The sequence below is a fragment of the Gadus morhua genome, chromosome 3 (assembly GCF_902167405.1).
Source record: "Gadus morhua chromosome 3, gadMor3.0, whole genome shotgun sequence".
NCBI classification, from domain to species: domain Eukaryota; kingdom Metazoa; phylum Chordata; class Actinopteri; order Gadiformes; family Gadidae; genus Gadus; species Gadus morhua.
Window position 1 is genome coordinate 24,571,776 of NC_044050.1, and position 17,697 is coordinate 24,589,472.

The 17,697-nt window shown below is 47.9% G+C and overlaps 1 protein-coding gene across 8 annotated transcripts in view; it reads right to left on the reverse strand.

The window, feature by feature from the left end:
- The window catches only part of add3a (adducin 3 (gamma) a), an 87,724-nt gene that overhangs the window by 28,908 nt on the left and 41,119 nt on the right, over positions 1-17,697 (reverse strand). For 2 of the 8 annotated variants that reach the window (XM_030352179.1, XM_030352173.1), the window contains exons 1-2: positions 11,476-11,841; positions 4,427-4,710 (exon numbers count right to left, since the gene is read on the reverse strand). In XM_030352179.1, the coding sequence (XP_030208039.1) occupies positions 4,427-4,621 (195 nt within the window). In that variant the 5' untranslated portion in view covers positions 4,622-4,710; positions 11,476-11,841. Of the gene's footprint in view, positions 1-2,833; positions 4,396-4,426; positions 4,711-11,475; positions 11,843-14,112; positions 14,136-17,697 lie in introns of those variants that run through there. The other 6 variants (XM_030352175.1, XM_030352174.1, XM_030352176.1 and 3 more) reach the window with 5 other exon arrangements.

Below are 17,697 nucleotides of genomic sequence, written 5' to 3' on the forward strand. Positions count from 1 at the left end.
CGAAAGCCACGGTGGATCCAGTGACATGACATCATCCAGGAAGTGTGTGTCTCTCTCTCTTTATGTGTGTGTGTGTGTGTGTGTCTCTCTCTCTTTATGGGTGTGCGTGTGTCTCTCTCTCTTTATGTGTGTGCCTCCCTCTCTCTCTCCCTCTCCCTCCTCCTCCTCCTCCTCCTCCTCCCCCCCCCCCCCCCCCCACCTGGTCAGCTCTCACACATCCTTACATGACACTGCTATTGTCTAACCCCTGGTGTAAGCGTGTGTCTCGTCTGTCAGTGACTCAGTCCTGCATTACAGCTGCACTGCTGTCTCCCTCGACTCTGAACAAACTCCCTGCACTGCATTCCTGAAGTAATGCACTGGATCGCCCCAATAAAAGTTGCAACTGAAAGGGACAGAGTTTTGGCTCGGGATTTTGTTCAATAAAACAGGGCTTTAATCTGGAAAAAGGATCCACAACAAAGGAATTACATTCAGGCCTCATTATGGTGTCAATCCCATAGTAAAACATATGAGGCAACTCAAAAGTCTTAGGAAAGACAGCCTTCTTTTGTTGAGGGCTGTCCTGGCTAAATGAGACACGTCAACACTAGATCCACACCGCTGAACGATTTCACTGACTGAAGCAACAAGGATATGTTGTGAAGAGAAACAAAATGGCCCTCAAGGCCTTGAAAAAGAAACAGAAAGACTCTCTGGGATGGGATCAACCACCAAATGTTCCAGAACAAAACCGAATCTAGAGCATGGCTTTGGCCTCACGAGAACAAAGTGGTGGTTTAACACATAAAAACCGATACTCGTGTAAGTGACTTCAAAATGTCAAAATAAAGAGAGACTTCATCTTTCAAAGGGTAAAGTGGACTGTAGAACAGGAACTATACGTGAGATACAGATGTCAAACTACTGGGGGCTTTTGTACTTGGATAATGAGAGCAGTTTACTAGTTTGCAGCATTCATGAGGATTAAATTGCGCTGTGGCCCAGAGAGAACATAACAAAGTAAGAAATGTATTCTGCACGGACGTAGAACAATGAATCCTGGACAGGCAGCCAAATTATGCGAAAATGTCACTTCCAGTTGGTCCAGGCTTGATCTGCTTCTTGGTTTGGATCCCTTAATTCAATTCTGTTTTGTTTTTTTCTGAATGAGAACTGAATGTTTTGTTTTTGTAAGTGTGGTTGTTATGCAGGCTCATCCTGGTCTATTTGGGAAGGTATTTGATTTGGCAGACTAAACATATGATCCTTCCTTCCCTCTGTCTCTGAGGTCTAACATTAATCCACTCATTACAAGAATGGAGCCAAGAATGGATCCATTAGGTTTATTCTATTATCTGAAAATACAGATCAACAATTAGTTCAATTGTGCAGCTGAAACATCCCACAAACGCTAAATAAGAAGTGAGCCAAGCGTCTAACAAATACGCTAACCCAGCTGTTTATGAAAATGTTCAAACGTTCAATTAGCTATAAAAGGACTGTTTGTCTTTTTGCGGATGAAAACCACCCAGCCTATTACCCTGTGTGGCAGACCGCTTTCCTGTCTGCCTCAGAAAAAAGGGCAACTGTGACCTTGGCAGTCGTAAAAATAAGTAAATGATTACATCAAACCCCAGAGCCCAGTGAGCACAGGCTTCGATCGCGTCATTCGGTGCGGCTCCCCTCTGTTCAGGCTGTTCTTAAGCCTGAACAGAGGGGAGAGCGCTGAATGACGCCTGGGTTAGCTAGCTAGCTCCCAAACACTGGAGGCAAAACAACAACAATCGAGAAGACGTCAAGGCGGGAGAAGAGAGAGAGAGGGTTAAGGAGAGATTACATTAGAGAGGAGCGCACACACACAGTGTCACACTTGTTGTTACTGTGTCGGATTTTGGGGTAGTTGGCCCATTAGATAGGGCGGTTAGGTGAAAAACAACGCTCCCTTGGGCAGTGTTGTCATGAAGTGGTTCAAATCAAGTGGGCTCCTTGGTCATCTTAAGGTCGCAAGCCGTTCTTCTTTCCATAAACCGGCGCTTTGCCTTTTCAATTTCCGTTGACCAATGCACCGAAGAGCAGACACAACAACAGAGCAACACAAGGGAATGTCTGATGTATGACGGCGGGGTCTGATGTAACAGTCAATAAGACCGCCTCCCTGCGGATAGACCCTGTCTGAGACGAGAACTGGCTGGCGTTCAAAGCACCACATCAACTAACCCACGCGTCATCAACCTGACAGGAGCGCATCGGCCTTCACTGACTGACTCATCCACGCGTGTACTATGCACACACACACACACACACACGTCGTGCAGAGACACATACACACACACACACGTGCAGACACATTCATTAAAACGGCAGGTGCATGTGATTATATCCCCTCACACACACACACACACACACACACACACACACACAAGTGGATGCACATCATTGCACCACACACCAGTCCCGCGTCCTTAGACAGCTGGTAGTGCATCGCGCCAAGGAAACCACACTGGGCATGGGCAGAATGTGGATCACATTTAAAGCTTTAAAAAGACCATGCCAAAACCGCCATGGCCACGGCACAGTATCAATCACACACACACACACACACACACACACACACACACACACACACACACACACACACACACACACACACACACACACACACACACACACACACACACACACACACACACACACACACACACACAGGCTTGTGTTACTGTGCCGGTGGGGAACACTCGCAAACTGTACAATATGTAATCCACTACCGCGCAGCTCAATCAAACACTCTCCTGCCGTGCCGTGTGTCCTAACATTAGCAACTCAGGTTGCTAGAACCGAATGCCCAACATACCTCTGTGAGTGCTGTCGGAGTCACCCACTCGAGATTCACACAGAACCGCGGCAGGACGCAGCAGCAAACAGCTTCGCCTCGATGGACAGTCCGACTTTTCAAATCAGCGCCAATTTCGCCTTGGACCTTAAACAATTGGTAAACAAAGATGCGCCTACCTGTGTTGACCCGTAGAAGCGTCTACAGGTCAACGTAAGGTTCAATATACAAGTGTAGGAGGGACACACACCTTGGTAAACACCTCAGCCGCCCACTCGTAAAGCGTGCTGTAAACACGAATCTGACCCGTTCAGGTCGGACCTTGGGTCAACACTGCACAGCAAACAGTGCTACAGGGTGGAGGGTGAACCAAAGAGGCCTGCTGATAGCCACCAGGAAGACAATGCAACCCAGCCTTTACTGCTTGATTAAGTGTTGAGTCCAACAAATACATAAATCATTCTTCAGCAATGCTCCACATTTCATTGCATTACTTTTGCTCCATTTCAGGTCATTCGTCGAGTCGTTATTCGTAACTTCTGGGCTGTTTGTTAGAATCCAAGACCGTTTTGTTTGCTACGCGATTTGATATTTTTTAATGACGGATTAATTAAAAGTGAACCTTAAGTTGCCAACTTAATGCCACGGCTCAGAGGGCACCCCACCGACATTAATCACAGAGGGGCTGGAACCCCACCCGGTTAAGCTGGTGGTTCCTGCGACAGGGTACCAACACGGAGCCCCCAGTGTTACACCATGACCTTCTTCCAGTCGTGCTTGCCATTTGAAGCCTTAGCTTCCTAGCGTCTCTGGAAAGCCAAGCCGACGTCAGAGGCTGAATTAAATGTCAGCTGCAAATTTCTTTAACGTGTACCGGTGGCTTAAAGAGTTGTTTATTTCAGCAAAACCTGAACCGACCTGGTAAGCCAGCGCCTGAGGCGAACTTTGAGGCACGGGTGCGCCTGCTTTGGTTATATTGGGATTTTAGTAGACTTCGGACCGCTATGACCCTCTCTCTCTCTCTCTCTCTCTCTCCGCCACTGTGTACATGTCTCTCTCTCTCAGACTTTCAGACACAAACAAACACAAGCGGTTTATCCTTTACACAAACAAACACCAGTGGTAAATGATCCTGTACACAGGACATCCGCTGTGCTCATTGGAGGGCAACATTAACGGTTTCTCCTTCTGCACTAAATGACCAACCCATGCTACCATACTCTTTGGTATGCCATTTAGTACGTCCCAATACATATTATGGAAAGGGCAGTATGCCAAAGATACAAGGTTGTACCACATCTGGTCACGTTTCGCAGGATGCAAGCCAGCATGCTTTTTTTGTCTATTCTGCCCTACAAACCTCTGCGCAGCAAAAGATTCGTCCTATCGACTTTCAGTCAATGGGGCACTACAGGTGTCCTGATCAGTCAATGTCCCAATCGTACGCATACCACGTGCAACAGTACATACTTTTTAATGGTAGCTGCAGTACGGACTAGAAGTAAAAAGAAAAATCTATATAATTTGGAACGCAGCCCAGAATGGTTACACACGTGTGTATCGATGTCCCACACACACAGACAGACAGACGCACAACAAAACAACACAACCTACCGGGCTCTGCAGGATCTGCGTGACGCGCTTCTTCTGCTCCAGGACGTTGAAGTCCTGCCTCAGGTCGGGGGACATGTTGCGGGCCCTGATGTACTCGGGGTCGTTGACGTCCACGCGGTCGAAGTAGCGCTCCTTGGGACCCCCGCTGGGCGGGGGAGGGGTGGTCACCACCCCCTGATGGCCGTCTGTGCTCATGCCTGGGCCTCGTCCGTCACTCGACCGATTATCCGCTCGCACTCACGCTCGGCACGCTCTCTCTCTCTCTCTCTCTCTCCGATTCTCACCTGGGCGGGGGGGGGGGGAGAAGGAGAGGGGCAGGGGTTAGGATGGGTGGAGGAGGTTGAAGGAAGCACAGTGTTTGGACGGTGTTCAAACCAACGGCGCCAATATGGGTGTGGCGTAATGTGAGCTCATACGGCTCTCCAGTGCAAGGCCACTGGGCAAGCCTTAACAAACGGATACATGCAGCAATCATCCGTGCCCCCGTAAGAAGCAGCGCTCTGGTCGGGTTGAAGTGAGGGGAATGAGAGCCGTTCTCAGTGGGCAATGCGATAACCGGGTGAGGTGCGGCACCCATTTAGATGAGGCAAGCTTGTAAACACTGGAAACAGACCACTGCTGTCCTGAGAGCAACACACACACGTACACGTATACACACACACACACACACACACACACACAGATATACACACACAAAGTCACACACACAAGTATGCGTGTGCAAACACACAGAAAGATAGTCGGAAAGACAAACACAGATAAACGATACACACACACACACACACACACACACACACACACACACACACACACAGTAACCAGAAACCACTTTTTTAAACAAGGACAAAACAAAGTGTTTTTCATTTTCGTTTTTTAAAGGAACAGCCCTTTAGCTGTGTTTGACCGAGCAGGTCGCGGCTGGGTGGGACGGAGCTAGTTCGCTGTGTTCGCTTCGTTCATCACCCCGGCCGCTTGGCACGACCACAAAGGCTTTGGTGAAACTGCTGCAACAGCTCCAGTAGGTTTCCGTGGAAACCGTGCCGACAGCCAGTACATAAACAGTGGCCTGCCCCAACTGACCAATAGGAGAACGGAGCATAAACAAGGTGGCTGGACGGGAAACTGTATCGCTAAACAATATTGTACGAATAAAAACGGCTTGCGTGGAAGTATTGGATAGGAATTGACAGAACCATAAGAAAAAAGGCAAAAGGAGAAAGAGAGCTAGGGATACAGAAAAAGAGTAATGTTGTAAACTGCACTCCCAGCGTTCATTGCGGCATCTCGATAGATAGAAAAGGGGGTTTGGCTTAAAACACCTGGCAGGTTACGAGTGCTTTCAGAGCAGAAAAGGGAAGAGAGTGGGAGAGACCGAGAGGGGGATGGGGTTATCACCATCAATGATTTAGTCTGCCTTATGCGTGACAAATCCTCTGCTTGTGTTTTATTTCTAATCCGATCCTGAATTTTCCTTTTGGTGTTTCACAGTGAGAGAAATGTGCGTGTTAGTGCAGGGGACACTAAGCTGTTGATATGGGTGAAGCCGCAACACACACATGCACACGCACACACACACACACACACACACCTTTTGCCTTTCATTTAGGGCAGTGCTGGTGCGTAGATTGAATTCATATGGAGGGAACTGGATAAGCCAATAAACAAACAAAGCAAATGTGAGGTAACATGCTTGACCAATAAATTCCAAAGCCAGAGGATGTTTTGTTTAAAACATTACATAACCTTCAGAGCATGACTAAGCTTTCCTTTACCTTCAAAATCATGTGCAAGATTTATTTTCTATTTTAGTTTTTTTACGTATTTTACAAAATGTACCCTACTTGATGCCCTGGTGTAAGCATTTTCTCCTTATGCGCTTTACATTTATAAGTACTGTGGAACTGCTGTTCTATCCATCTAATTTCTATCTCATTTTATTACACATCGGTGAAAGAAATTGGCTCTAATTCAGACCAGACTAGACAAGGGTATGTGTCCCAGCAGGCCAAGGTCTGCTGACCAATGAGCTTTCTATTTGAATTTGGGGGAGGGTGCGGCCTATGAACGAGGCACTGGTAAAACTCCAAAAGCCCAACGTGAACTTCAGGTTTAGCTATTAGATGAATCGTTTCGAATTATTCAACAGATTGTAATGATTGCTTTCACAATTGCACACCATTTGTGTCAGAAAATTTTCTGATGTTGTTTTACTGTAGGACCATTTACTTCACTATGTAATTAAATTGACCTATTTTGCCGTTTGGCTTGTTCCACTTTGAGTCTAAGATGCATACCTATTAGGGATGGGCATAATTAATCGATGCTCGATAATTGATCGTTGAGAAATGCGTCGATCAATTTATATTGTTATCGATCAAAAGGACGTTGTGTGGCATACGGTGAGTCTTGAAGCATTTAATTGAATATCACCATGTGGGAGAAATACCACCCTGCCGACTGGTGGAAAGTGAATGGAAGAAGGTTCCCCAGGCTGTCAAAGTTAGCGCGACAATACCTCTGCATCCCCGCAACTTCGGTCCCATCAGAGCGGGTGTTTTCTGCTGCTGGACTGACAGTTACAAGGCTGCGTTCGCGTCTGACCCCCGAGCATGTTAACATGCTTATATTCCTAAACAAAAATATGTAGGCTGGAGTTACTGTATGCTATGGACAGTAGGGACAGTCACCACCGTATGTGAGTCGCTCTTTTTTTTTCTTAATGTGTTGTCTCTCGCTCCGCTTTTCTTTCGGCTTGGTGCCTCTTGGAGTCGTTACATTTTGCCAAAACTGTGATATTTTAGCAACAAGTTCAGCCTTATATATGTTCAATAAGGTATTGCTTTTAGATAGAGTTCATGCAATTGTTTGTAAATGGGTGGCTCATCTTTTTGTTGCAAGCCTTTTCCACGCGCCGGCTGCAGCCATAGGCATTATATGTCGGCCTTTTTCCCCCGTTTTTTTCAAAACAGTTATACAGTTCAATGCCCACTTTTAGCCTACTGCCTTTGTTTGATTATTGTTGTCCGATAAGTTGGCTACTTATTGTAATTGGAATAGGCTACAGATTTAGTCTTGTTGAATCGTTTCCAAACCTTTATGAGCGCCTTTAGGCGCATTGTTCGGACTTTACGAGCGCCGCATAGGCCTATAACCTATAATGCCTGTATTTATTATTTTAAAATTGTTAAACAGTTGTAGGTCTTCAAGTTAACTGTATTGTATTAATGTTGGCCCATACATTATTGTTGGAATAAAGATTTCATTGATAAAAACATGCTGCATTTTGTATTTTCTACCAACGGGAATTTCAATATAGCCTATAGAAAAAAGTTAATGATTAATCGATAATTGATCGATAACTCTAGCGATGCTCGATCAAGGAAATTTCTTCAAATGCCCATCCCTAATACCTATACAGACACTGTTAGCGAAGACACTGTCAGCAAGACACTGTTAGCAAAGACACTGTCAGCAAGACACTGTTAGCGAAGACAGCATTAGACAGCTAGCTAATGAAAGGGGAAGGGGTTAGGATGGAAGCAAGACTTGTGATTAGAGACAACTTAAAACATGTAAGAGGGGCGAAGGAGTTGCCAACGCAGTTGTATGAGGCAACGGAGGACAGGCTATGACAATAGCTTCATAGCAGTAGGGTGTAGGCTAACCCCTTCTTTTGTTTGCGTGTAAATATGAACAAAAAAAAGTCTGTAAACCGACAAGTAATATTATGACGAGAGGGTACTATGGTTGCATAGTGTTTGCATACCACCATAACCAAAAAAAATCTCTAATTCTCTTTTAAATTCAAACTGTCCAAGCCACGGCACAAACGAAAACAAAAACATTGAGCTATACATAGCGATGGGGGAACAGGCCCTGCCAGGGAGGGGAGCGTGGGGGTTTGCAATGAATCACAGATTGCTGTTTGGCCCTCAGGCCCAAAGCGTAAGACATGACAGCTGCGGCCCCCTCCAATATAAAGCATCAGGCCCCTGGAGCCCCAAGCCCCTCACACACACACACACACACACACACACACAAAACAGACACACACACGCATTTACAAAACATACACACACGCACACAGTTTTGTTGCATGTACACACAACTCAAGTCAGGGCAACTGCTGTTGCATCCCCAATTGCAGCATGATGATACGTCTGAACAACACACATACACACTCACACACTCCCACCCAGTCCTACCATCCTGTCTACAGCCACTCTCATTTCCCCAAGCCTTTTTGCGGCTGGCATCAACAATACTCCCATCCTAGCCTGCCACCACAAACCAATACGTTACAAACCACTGAAGACACCACCCCCCCCCCCCCCCCCCCCCCCCGTATTAAACCAGTCTACTCCAGAGAGACAACATCTGATTGCAGTTTTGTTGCAGCTCTCATGAGTTTGATACTGGTGTGAGTGTCTCGCATTCCCCTCCACTTCAGTTATAGTCTGAGTGTCTCCCTCTTGAAATAACATGAGATCAACTCATCGACGGAAACTCAATTAAAAAGGGATCCGAGCACATAGCAGTTCAGAAATGTGTGCGTACCGTCTGCCCTCCCTCTGTCTGATATCAGCGATGTCAGACTGCTGCGGGCACTGGGTCTGTTGTCGCTAGACTGAGCAGTCTGCCGGCCCTGGAAAGATCGACAGCGAGGCAGCCCGGGCGAGGTCACGGTAACCTTTCACTCTCACGACCTCTTTTAATCAACAGCCTCTTCCTCTTCCTCTTTCACTCCCTCTCTCCCTCCCAGCCCCCTTGTATTGCCTAGGGATGCAGACATCAGAAGGACCTTTATGCAAAGGCAGCTCCATCTCATGTGATGTTGTTTAAAAGGGCAAGCCATGGTCTGGTGGACGCGTCTTTGTTTGGTCTGATTGTCAGTCCATCACAGGCGACTCCTCAACTAACTAACCTTCACGTTTAGTCACCGATTAAAACCTGATCAAAACGTCAAAAATCTTTGAACGAAGACTGTATAAAACAAGCTTTTATCCTCAAACGTGTTGAGAGAACCAGAAAAACACTTGGGAAGGCAAGCGAGTAAACATGAAATATGGCTAGCATCGTTTTCATGAAAAATAGAAACGATTGTGGATGTTTGGGAGCTGACTCTGTGGATGACAGAGCGTCTCAAGGCCTTGCTGTGGTGAAACATGCCGGAACGATTCCATGGTACAGGCGCTGCAACAATAGTCAACTATATCCTAACCACCATTGATGCTAGTCCTTCCAATGCGCATGTTGTTGTTGTTGTTGTTTCAAAGGGTAATCCTCACCTCCGCCTCCACTGTAATGGCAGGTAATAAGGCAAAACGTTTACCCAGAATGCCCCAGGACAGGTGTGACATCGACCTGACTCAGAGCCAGAGACCCGGATAGCCATTCAATTAACTGCACACACAAACACACACACACACGCACACACACGCCTCATCGTGCAAGGAGCGAAGATCAGACAGTCCTGAGTGTCTCTTCCACTGCCAACTGCTTCCTGTCGTCTTCCAGTTTCTTAATTACACAAACACGCAGACACTGTAATCTCCCCCCCCCCCCCCCACCCACCCACCCACCCACCCACCCACCCACCCACACACACACACACACACACACACACACCACACACACACACACACACACACACACACACACACACACACACACACAACACTTTCAATGTAAATACACATGCATACATTTGAAACTGTGGCTGCCACGCCTAAAAATAGACCCGCCGCTTTTGGGTCACCTTCCAACGCCCCACTGCAACAATACCAGGAAAGAATGGTATTATGGTAGCTAATAATATCCACACACACACACAGACACGTGCATGCAGGCGAGCACACACCCATTCACACTGCAGCTGGCACGCCTGTTAAAAATACAACAACAAACCAGCGACACCAGCCAGTGAGACCGGGCCGTACGGGTCTGGGATCTGCCCGGCGACACAGGGGGGGGGGGGGTTAGGTGTTCCCCGGACCCAGGCCCGCTCTGGCCCGCTTTCTAAGATGGCAGTGAAACAGGAGAGAGTGTGTAAGCCCAACGCTCAGCGGCTTACAGGCCCTCCAGAGGATTTACTTTGAGACGTCGGGTGATGGGGGGGGGGGGACTCTCCTGAGTCTGACAACAAGGCGGGCAGCCCAGTGAACGCTATCTCCTCCCAGCCAAAGGTATAGCGGCCGGAGATCCCCCAGGAGTCCCGCTCAAATCCTTTCAGTTTGGATGCAAACAAGCGGCAACATGGAGGGAACCGAAAGCCGGTTCTTATTTCCTGTTTGGAGAACCGCGCGGTGCATAACGGTGCACGAGAGCGACCAGGCCAGGGCTTCAAGGAGAGGGGAGACACCCTGAGGGGACCTTTCTCCCGGAGACAGAGGGTGTGGGGTGTTGGTTCAGGTTGAATGGAGGTGTGTGAGGGGAAGTGGTGGTGGTGCACCTTCTGCCCCGCGGTGTCCTACCGTCACCGGCCCTAATAACCAGGGCTAATCTTCTTGTCTGTAGCTTAGGCGAGGGCTTAATGTGGTGCTACCGGCAATCATGTCCGGCACCTCAGTATAATAACATGGGATCTGTGTGTGTGTGTGTGTGTGTGTGTGTGTGTGTGTTGTGTGTGTGTGTGTGTGTGTGTGTGTGTGTGTGTGTGTGTGTGTGTGTGTGTGTGTGTGTGTGTGTGTGTCAAGCTTCAAGTGTGTGTGTTTTCCAAGCGGCAAGTGTGTGTGTGTGTGTACCAAGACCCAATCATTTGTGTGAGTCAAAGCATGCAAACATGGAATTCCCCCCTCAAAGTCTTCACAAGAGATAATAATCTTGCGTTCACACGCAGTTGCCTCAGTTGCACACAGAGACATACACACACACACACACACACGCAAAACATTAACAAGTTCAACCCAATTGATAACACTTCCATTAAACACACGTCCATAAGGAACACAGTGGAACCACCCAATCAGCCGAGCCAACAACCCAAAAGGAAAAATATGTAAACATCTCTTCAAAACGAGATTAAAAAGCAGGCGAGCGCCTCAACCCACCTGGGACCTCCTCCTGGGTCAGTGGACGAGACCGAACGCGAAGTGGTAGTCGCCCTCAACAGAGTCAAAACACATGTCTCCCTGTCTCTCTCTCCTTCCTCCCTACTGCCGTCTTTTTCTCTCCCTATCTCTCTCTCTCTCTCTCTCTCTCTCTCTCTCTCTCCTTCCGATGCTCCGCACGCACAAATCCTTGGACAGCCTTCCCCGCGTGGAGCCGGCGACGGAGAGGTGGGGCGGACGAATCAAACGTAGAGCAGCGCCGAGAGGATGATCCAGGCAGCCGACGGCAGAACAGGTTAGTCCGCTTGTGTCCTCTCCCTCCCTCCCTCCCTCCCTCTCTCTGTCTCTGTCTCTCTCTCCCTCTATCTCCCTCCCTCTCTCTCCCCCCCCCCGAGAAATCTCAACAGCTGTGAGTGTGCGTGTGTGTGTGTGCGTGTGTGTGTTTGTGTGGTGGTGGGTTCATGCGTCTTTGCATGTATGTGCGTGAGTGCGCTCTCAGGCGAATGTGAGCAGTGTGCGGTTGTGTGGAAAAGAGGCTAAAGGGATCACGTGACGGTGGTTTAATCCCCCCGCCCACTGGCAAACGTGTACATACACAAACACACACACACACACTAAAGCAGACCAATCAGGGCACAGCAGCTGCCCCTCCTCCTCCTCCCTCTTACGCACTGTGATCTCCCTCCGTCGCTCTCCCACTCTCTCTCTCTCTCTCCCTCTCTCCCTCTCTCTCTTTATGTGTGTGTGTGTGTGTGTGTGTGTGTGAGCTGCTTCTCTCCTATGTCATTTGGATTTTCTTTTCCCCATAACAACTCTTCAGGCCAGCCTCCACACACACACACATGCATACATCCACACATGTTTCCACTACGTTGTGGCGTTTCCTGCGGACACAAACATCACCCGTGCCAACAGGTGGATCAACCTTTGGATGACGGTGTGATTAGGCTTGTTCCGCGAAGCACTGCCCCCCACGAATCCCGAGAAAAACATGTTGTTTAATGACGGTGTAATATGGAGAGACACACACACACACACACACACACACACACACACCACACACACACACACACACACACACACACACACACACACACACGCACGCAAGGAGACAGACAGAGAGAGACACAGAGAGAGACAAGTAGAGAATAAGATTAAAGGGAAGCGCAGTATTATAGTTGCAATAGTCGTAGTAACAACAGAAGAACTTCAATCTGTTGAAGGATAGAACTCGTTCATTGTTCTGCTCATGTTCTCTTAGGGTTAAGTGCAGAGCTCCTGGGAATATGAAGAGCAATAGATCATACTTCATAGCCGGGGCCTAATAGCCTAGAGGATCAGGAAGTGATCCAGTAAAACTCAACTGAAATTGCAATTCAAATGAAAGAGTCCGATTTCCCATCTTACACAATGCAGGGAAATAAGAGAGAGTGTTTGTGCATGTGCGTGCTTGTTGCCTAGCTTCACTGAGTTCTCAGTCCCAGTGATTATGGGGAACATATCCTCAGCTTGTCTACCCAAACTCAAAGAACAAGGCTATGGTCTACCGAAGCACATTTGACGAATCATATTGTCAGGAAGCGTTTTAAGATCTGAAGTCTCCCCTCCTATGACAACGCTACCTCTACGTTGTGGCAATAGGTGAGCGAGCAACAAACAAGCATTCATCTTTGCATCCACTTCAATCGGTTCATTAAGTTCAAAAGGGGTTCCGGTCAACGATTAGTTTAGCATTCCCGCAGGGCCTAATTATCGCAGAGCAGCAAAACACACACAAGTATAAACCAGCACGAGAGCAGACGAATGCACATCTCAGACGGAGCCAATGCCGCTGAACTTCTAAGGAGGGCCGCCTGCAGAAAGCAGCCGTCCTCCAAAACTAATCACTAAAGGCTTGCATTGTCCCGGGGGAAGTCCTTAATCGGCATGGCTCCTTCACACAGATCAGCATTATCAACGTACCCATCGTCTTTCAGAAGGCCCGCGGAGAACCCGGGTCTGAAGCATTTGCTCCGGCGACACACTGCTTCTCTCTCTCTCTCTCTCTCTCTCCGTCTTCAGTGCTTCTCCGCAGTGAAGAGAATAAATCCTGAGCTTAGAGTAAACTAGCGGTGCAGTCTAGGCGGCTGCCGCGTCACTCAGCAGCTCGGCTCAGCTCCTCGCCTAGCTCGGCTGGCAGTGTGAGCCCTGACTCATTGTGCACAGTGACGGGCGTACGATGTGGCCGGCTCCCCAACTGAGGGGCAACGAGCAGCGGCAGATATATTAAGGTGTTGTTCTGTCTAGGTTCTGTTGGGCAACAGGATAGCTTGTTAATTAGACGTTAGGTGACAGGAGGAGAGGCTTGTTGTTGACGATGGGGGTCATAGGATTGAACTAGACGTATGACGCAAGGCATGATGTCTTGTAAGATGAACCCCGATGATCGTTTGTTTAAAGACGTTTGGCCTCAAAGAAGCGTCCGCAAGGGCCCCATCACCCCAGCTGGGCCAAGCAGCCTATTGAACTCCATACTTTGGAACTATTCCAGAGTATGGAGAAAAAGGGCTCGCTAATGACGAACGTCTCGGTTGATACCGAGGACAAACAGGGTTGTGAGAGCTGCAAGGAGGACACGGCGGTGGGGGGGACACGTACCATCGTCTCAACCTCCTCACGGCCATCGACCGGCGTACCGGAGGTACTCCTCCCACCTCTGGGGAACTCTGTCAGCAGGGACCCGGAGCGAGGCACGGAGTACCGGCCGGGCACTGCCGACGCCCGCACCGCAGAGCGAGATCAGCCCTCTGGAGTCTGGCCCGCCCGCAGTGACCCACTGACCGGCCCGGCTGAGCTCCTGGCCCCGGCCTGCCCCCCCCCCACGGGGTGCTCTCTGAGCCGGGGCCTTCCCAGAACACCGCTCAGAGGACTCAGAGCTGCTGCCTGCAGGGACCCTTCTGCCTGCAGGGACCGTTGAAAGGACTGTTTTGAGTGTGTGTGAATAAAACGTAGAGTGAGTCGCTTGAAAATATATGCAGATGTAATTATTATACATTATGTAAGATGTATTGCATTATGTATGAATTTTTTGCCCTGATTTGGAGCATTGAAATATGTTATAATATGTTTGTCTCTCTGGAGTCATTTAAAGCATGTGGTGAATAGTCATTTCAATGTTTTACATGTAGTCATTTGTATAAATATGAACTAAATGAATGGACATCTTGAATGAAGGCAGGTATGGATGTTTGAATATGAGGCGAGCTCTTCTTGCTGCAGTGCCCCCATGGTACGTTCTTTGACACGATGTGCCAAAGAACGTAGACTCCGCGGCAGCAGTACTGCGTGGTTCAGGACTTGAAGGTTTAGCTTTGTACTACTTGGGTTTGTTTATTTCAACGTTTATGTACTTGGAAAGGAAAACTGTTCAATGTCGTCATTTCCCTTTGAAGACTGTAATTACAAGTTGCCCTAGAGCTCGACAAGATTAACACTGAGAAGAACACCATCAGCATTAGCAACAATCCCCGCCCTATCCTACCCGGTTTCCCCGGAAAGCCTTACCTTAAGAAATGTCAAAAGGTGGGAGTGCCTTGACTCACACCCTTAAGGAATGCCACAAAGCCCTTGACCTCTCTATTAGGACCCTCCATCATCTCACACCTAGAATAACAACATGGCCGCCGGCAACGCATCTTAGAGGGACGGGGGGGGTGGAGGGGGAAGAGAGAGAGAGAGATCCCGTTGGTGCTTTTTAAGAAAACAAAACACGCTCCGTGTTAACGGCTGTGAGGCCACCCCGATGGCGTGGGTTTTTTCTTTCGTTTTTTTTTTGCATAAAACATATTTAGACTTCAACCACTTCAAACAGCCGCTACAACCGCAAGGCAACAGAGGTCCTGTCCGTCCCTGGGGAGACGTCCAGAGCAATCCCGGTGGCGCCTAAATCAACCCGGGTCTCAGTTTCCTGATGTACCGCGGTGTGGGAATCTGCACAGGATTTAACTATGCGACCTTCGAGAGAAGGATTTAGGACGGATCGGCCCAGGAGCCCTGCTGATTGGACTGGAGGATTTATTGGAAGTTCAGTCGGGAATACAGCTCCGTGCAACAAGTGCTACAGTGGAAGATAAAGCAGCTGCTATCGGAGCCGTATTAAAAAGATAACACTGGGGAGACGAAATGAATGGAACAGACAAAGCTGTGTTAATTTGCCTTAAAAAACGGGAGAGGGGAAATAAAGAGTAATAATCTCATAGAAATGTGCCGGCTTAACCACAATGTCAAGAGCAAAACACTGCAACATATTTGCCTGCCTTATCACAGCTCACAAGGCAATAAACGTAGACATGTGTCAGATCCTCTGCCAAGATAATGCTTTTTATTCTGCTTGTCTGCAAGCACCATATTGTGTATACAAAGTTCACATCACCACGCACTCACCTAACCCCGTATAAGCTGTCACTCCGCTGTTCTCGGCGGCTCTTAGCGGCCTGTGGTTCTATGTTTGAAGGAGAGCGCTCCTCAGTGGTGGCTAATCCCTGTTTGAAGGGCAGAAGGCATTCAGAGAACAGCTAATGTTTAACACACTGGGACGCGTTGAGGTTCACTTCACGGAGACATGTGAACAATGTTGTCACTGTCTCCTGGCTGAGCTGGCTGTTACCCAACTGAGAAAACACGCAAGAATTCAAAACACACACACACATTTTATGTGTCTTGCACACGGACTGCAAATACGTTTACGACCGCGGTTTGAGATACGTTTGAATTTTGAAAGGTCGGAATGACTCAACAGAACACACAATATAAACATTGGGATCAGGGTGCACGTCACGACACACACACACACACACCCCCCTTTATACTTCTGAGAATGAGGATAAAGCCATGCGGATAAATAAAGGACAGGAAATATTTTTGCAAACTCCACCAAACGTCCTGAGGCCCTTAAAATGAGTTCAACATGGTGCTTGGACCAGCTGGGATGACGGGGCCCTTGCGGGACGCTTCTTTGAGGCCAAACGTCTGTAAACAAACGATCATCGGGGGGCGTTTTTACAAGGCTTGCGTCATATCGTATATTCCACGTCTCAGCAGCCAGGGTAGATGCCTGCCTGGCCTCTGTATCTGCCTCTTTTACAAGACTTAAGAGGCAAAGCTTGTGAGAGAGTATGTATAAATCCCAGAGCAAGTGGTTCCAAGGAGTCAGGAAGCCTGTGAGGCCTCATAGTCTTAATGTACCTGTAGTTAAACCGAACTCTGTATAACATCCTGGCTTAGGCTGACCTACCCTAAAGGATCTAGGTTCTTTATCTTGGGATTCCTCATGTGCACCAGGGCAAAGCTGTCCCCCCCCCCCCCCCAATACCAAAGAGATGATGGGGTCGTCGTATCTTTAGTACAGATACTTATCAGAGAATTCCACACGCGTATCAGATCACACACAAACTCACGAAGACAAACGGATAGACACACACATGAAAATGGATACACATGTCGAAAGGTGTTTCCACTCTACACAAAAGCCCTTCCATTCCTTTAAAAAGGGCTCATTCCAGGAATCAAGATCAGGGGAAGCCGTATAGAACCTACCAAAGTATCCCTTTGGGTACAGTGTTTCCCCCAGCACTGTATGGTTAAGGCGGCCGCCTTGACAACAGTATTTGACTTTTTTTTTTTAATAAATATTCTTTTATTATTACGCAATAACAAATTACAAAAATCTCGTAGGGAAAGAAAACGTACTTCCATCAAGTACAAAAAATAAAGATAAATAATGCATCGGTAACATTGTTCAAAACAATAGTCGTGCCACAAAGCTATTGAATGGAATTGAAACGGTGGCATCGGGTGGTTGTATATATTATTGCGAACTGAAACCCTCACAGAAGACCTTCCCTTGAACCTCGAAGGGAAGCGAACGGAACGCGGCAGATTGAAAATAATTGATTCTAATTTGAACAAGAGTTCAGAGTTTATCCATAAGTCGACCTGTCATTTTCAAGTCTAGATTCTCAGCACAGATTGCCGTCGTTTCTTCCACATTAAAGCTTCATTTCACTGATAAAACCCTGAACAACAACTCTGTGTGGTGTGTTTGTGTGTGGTCTGTGTCTGTGTTTGTGTGAATATGGTCGCGAGCACCACAGGACAAATAAGGGCACCTAAACGGCGTGATTGATCAATGAACATAATGCGGGTCAACGGCCGTGAACGAACCATACTCGGGTTCATGTGATC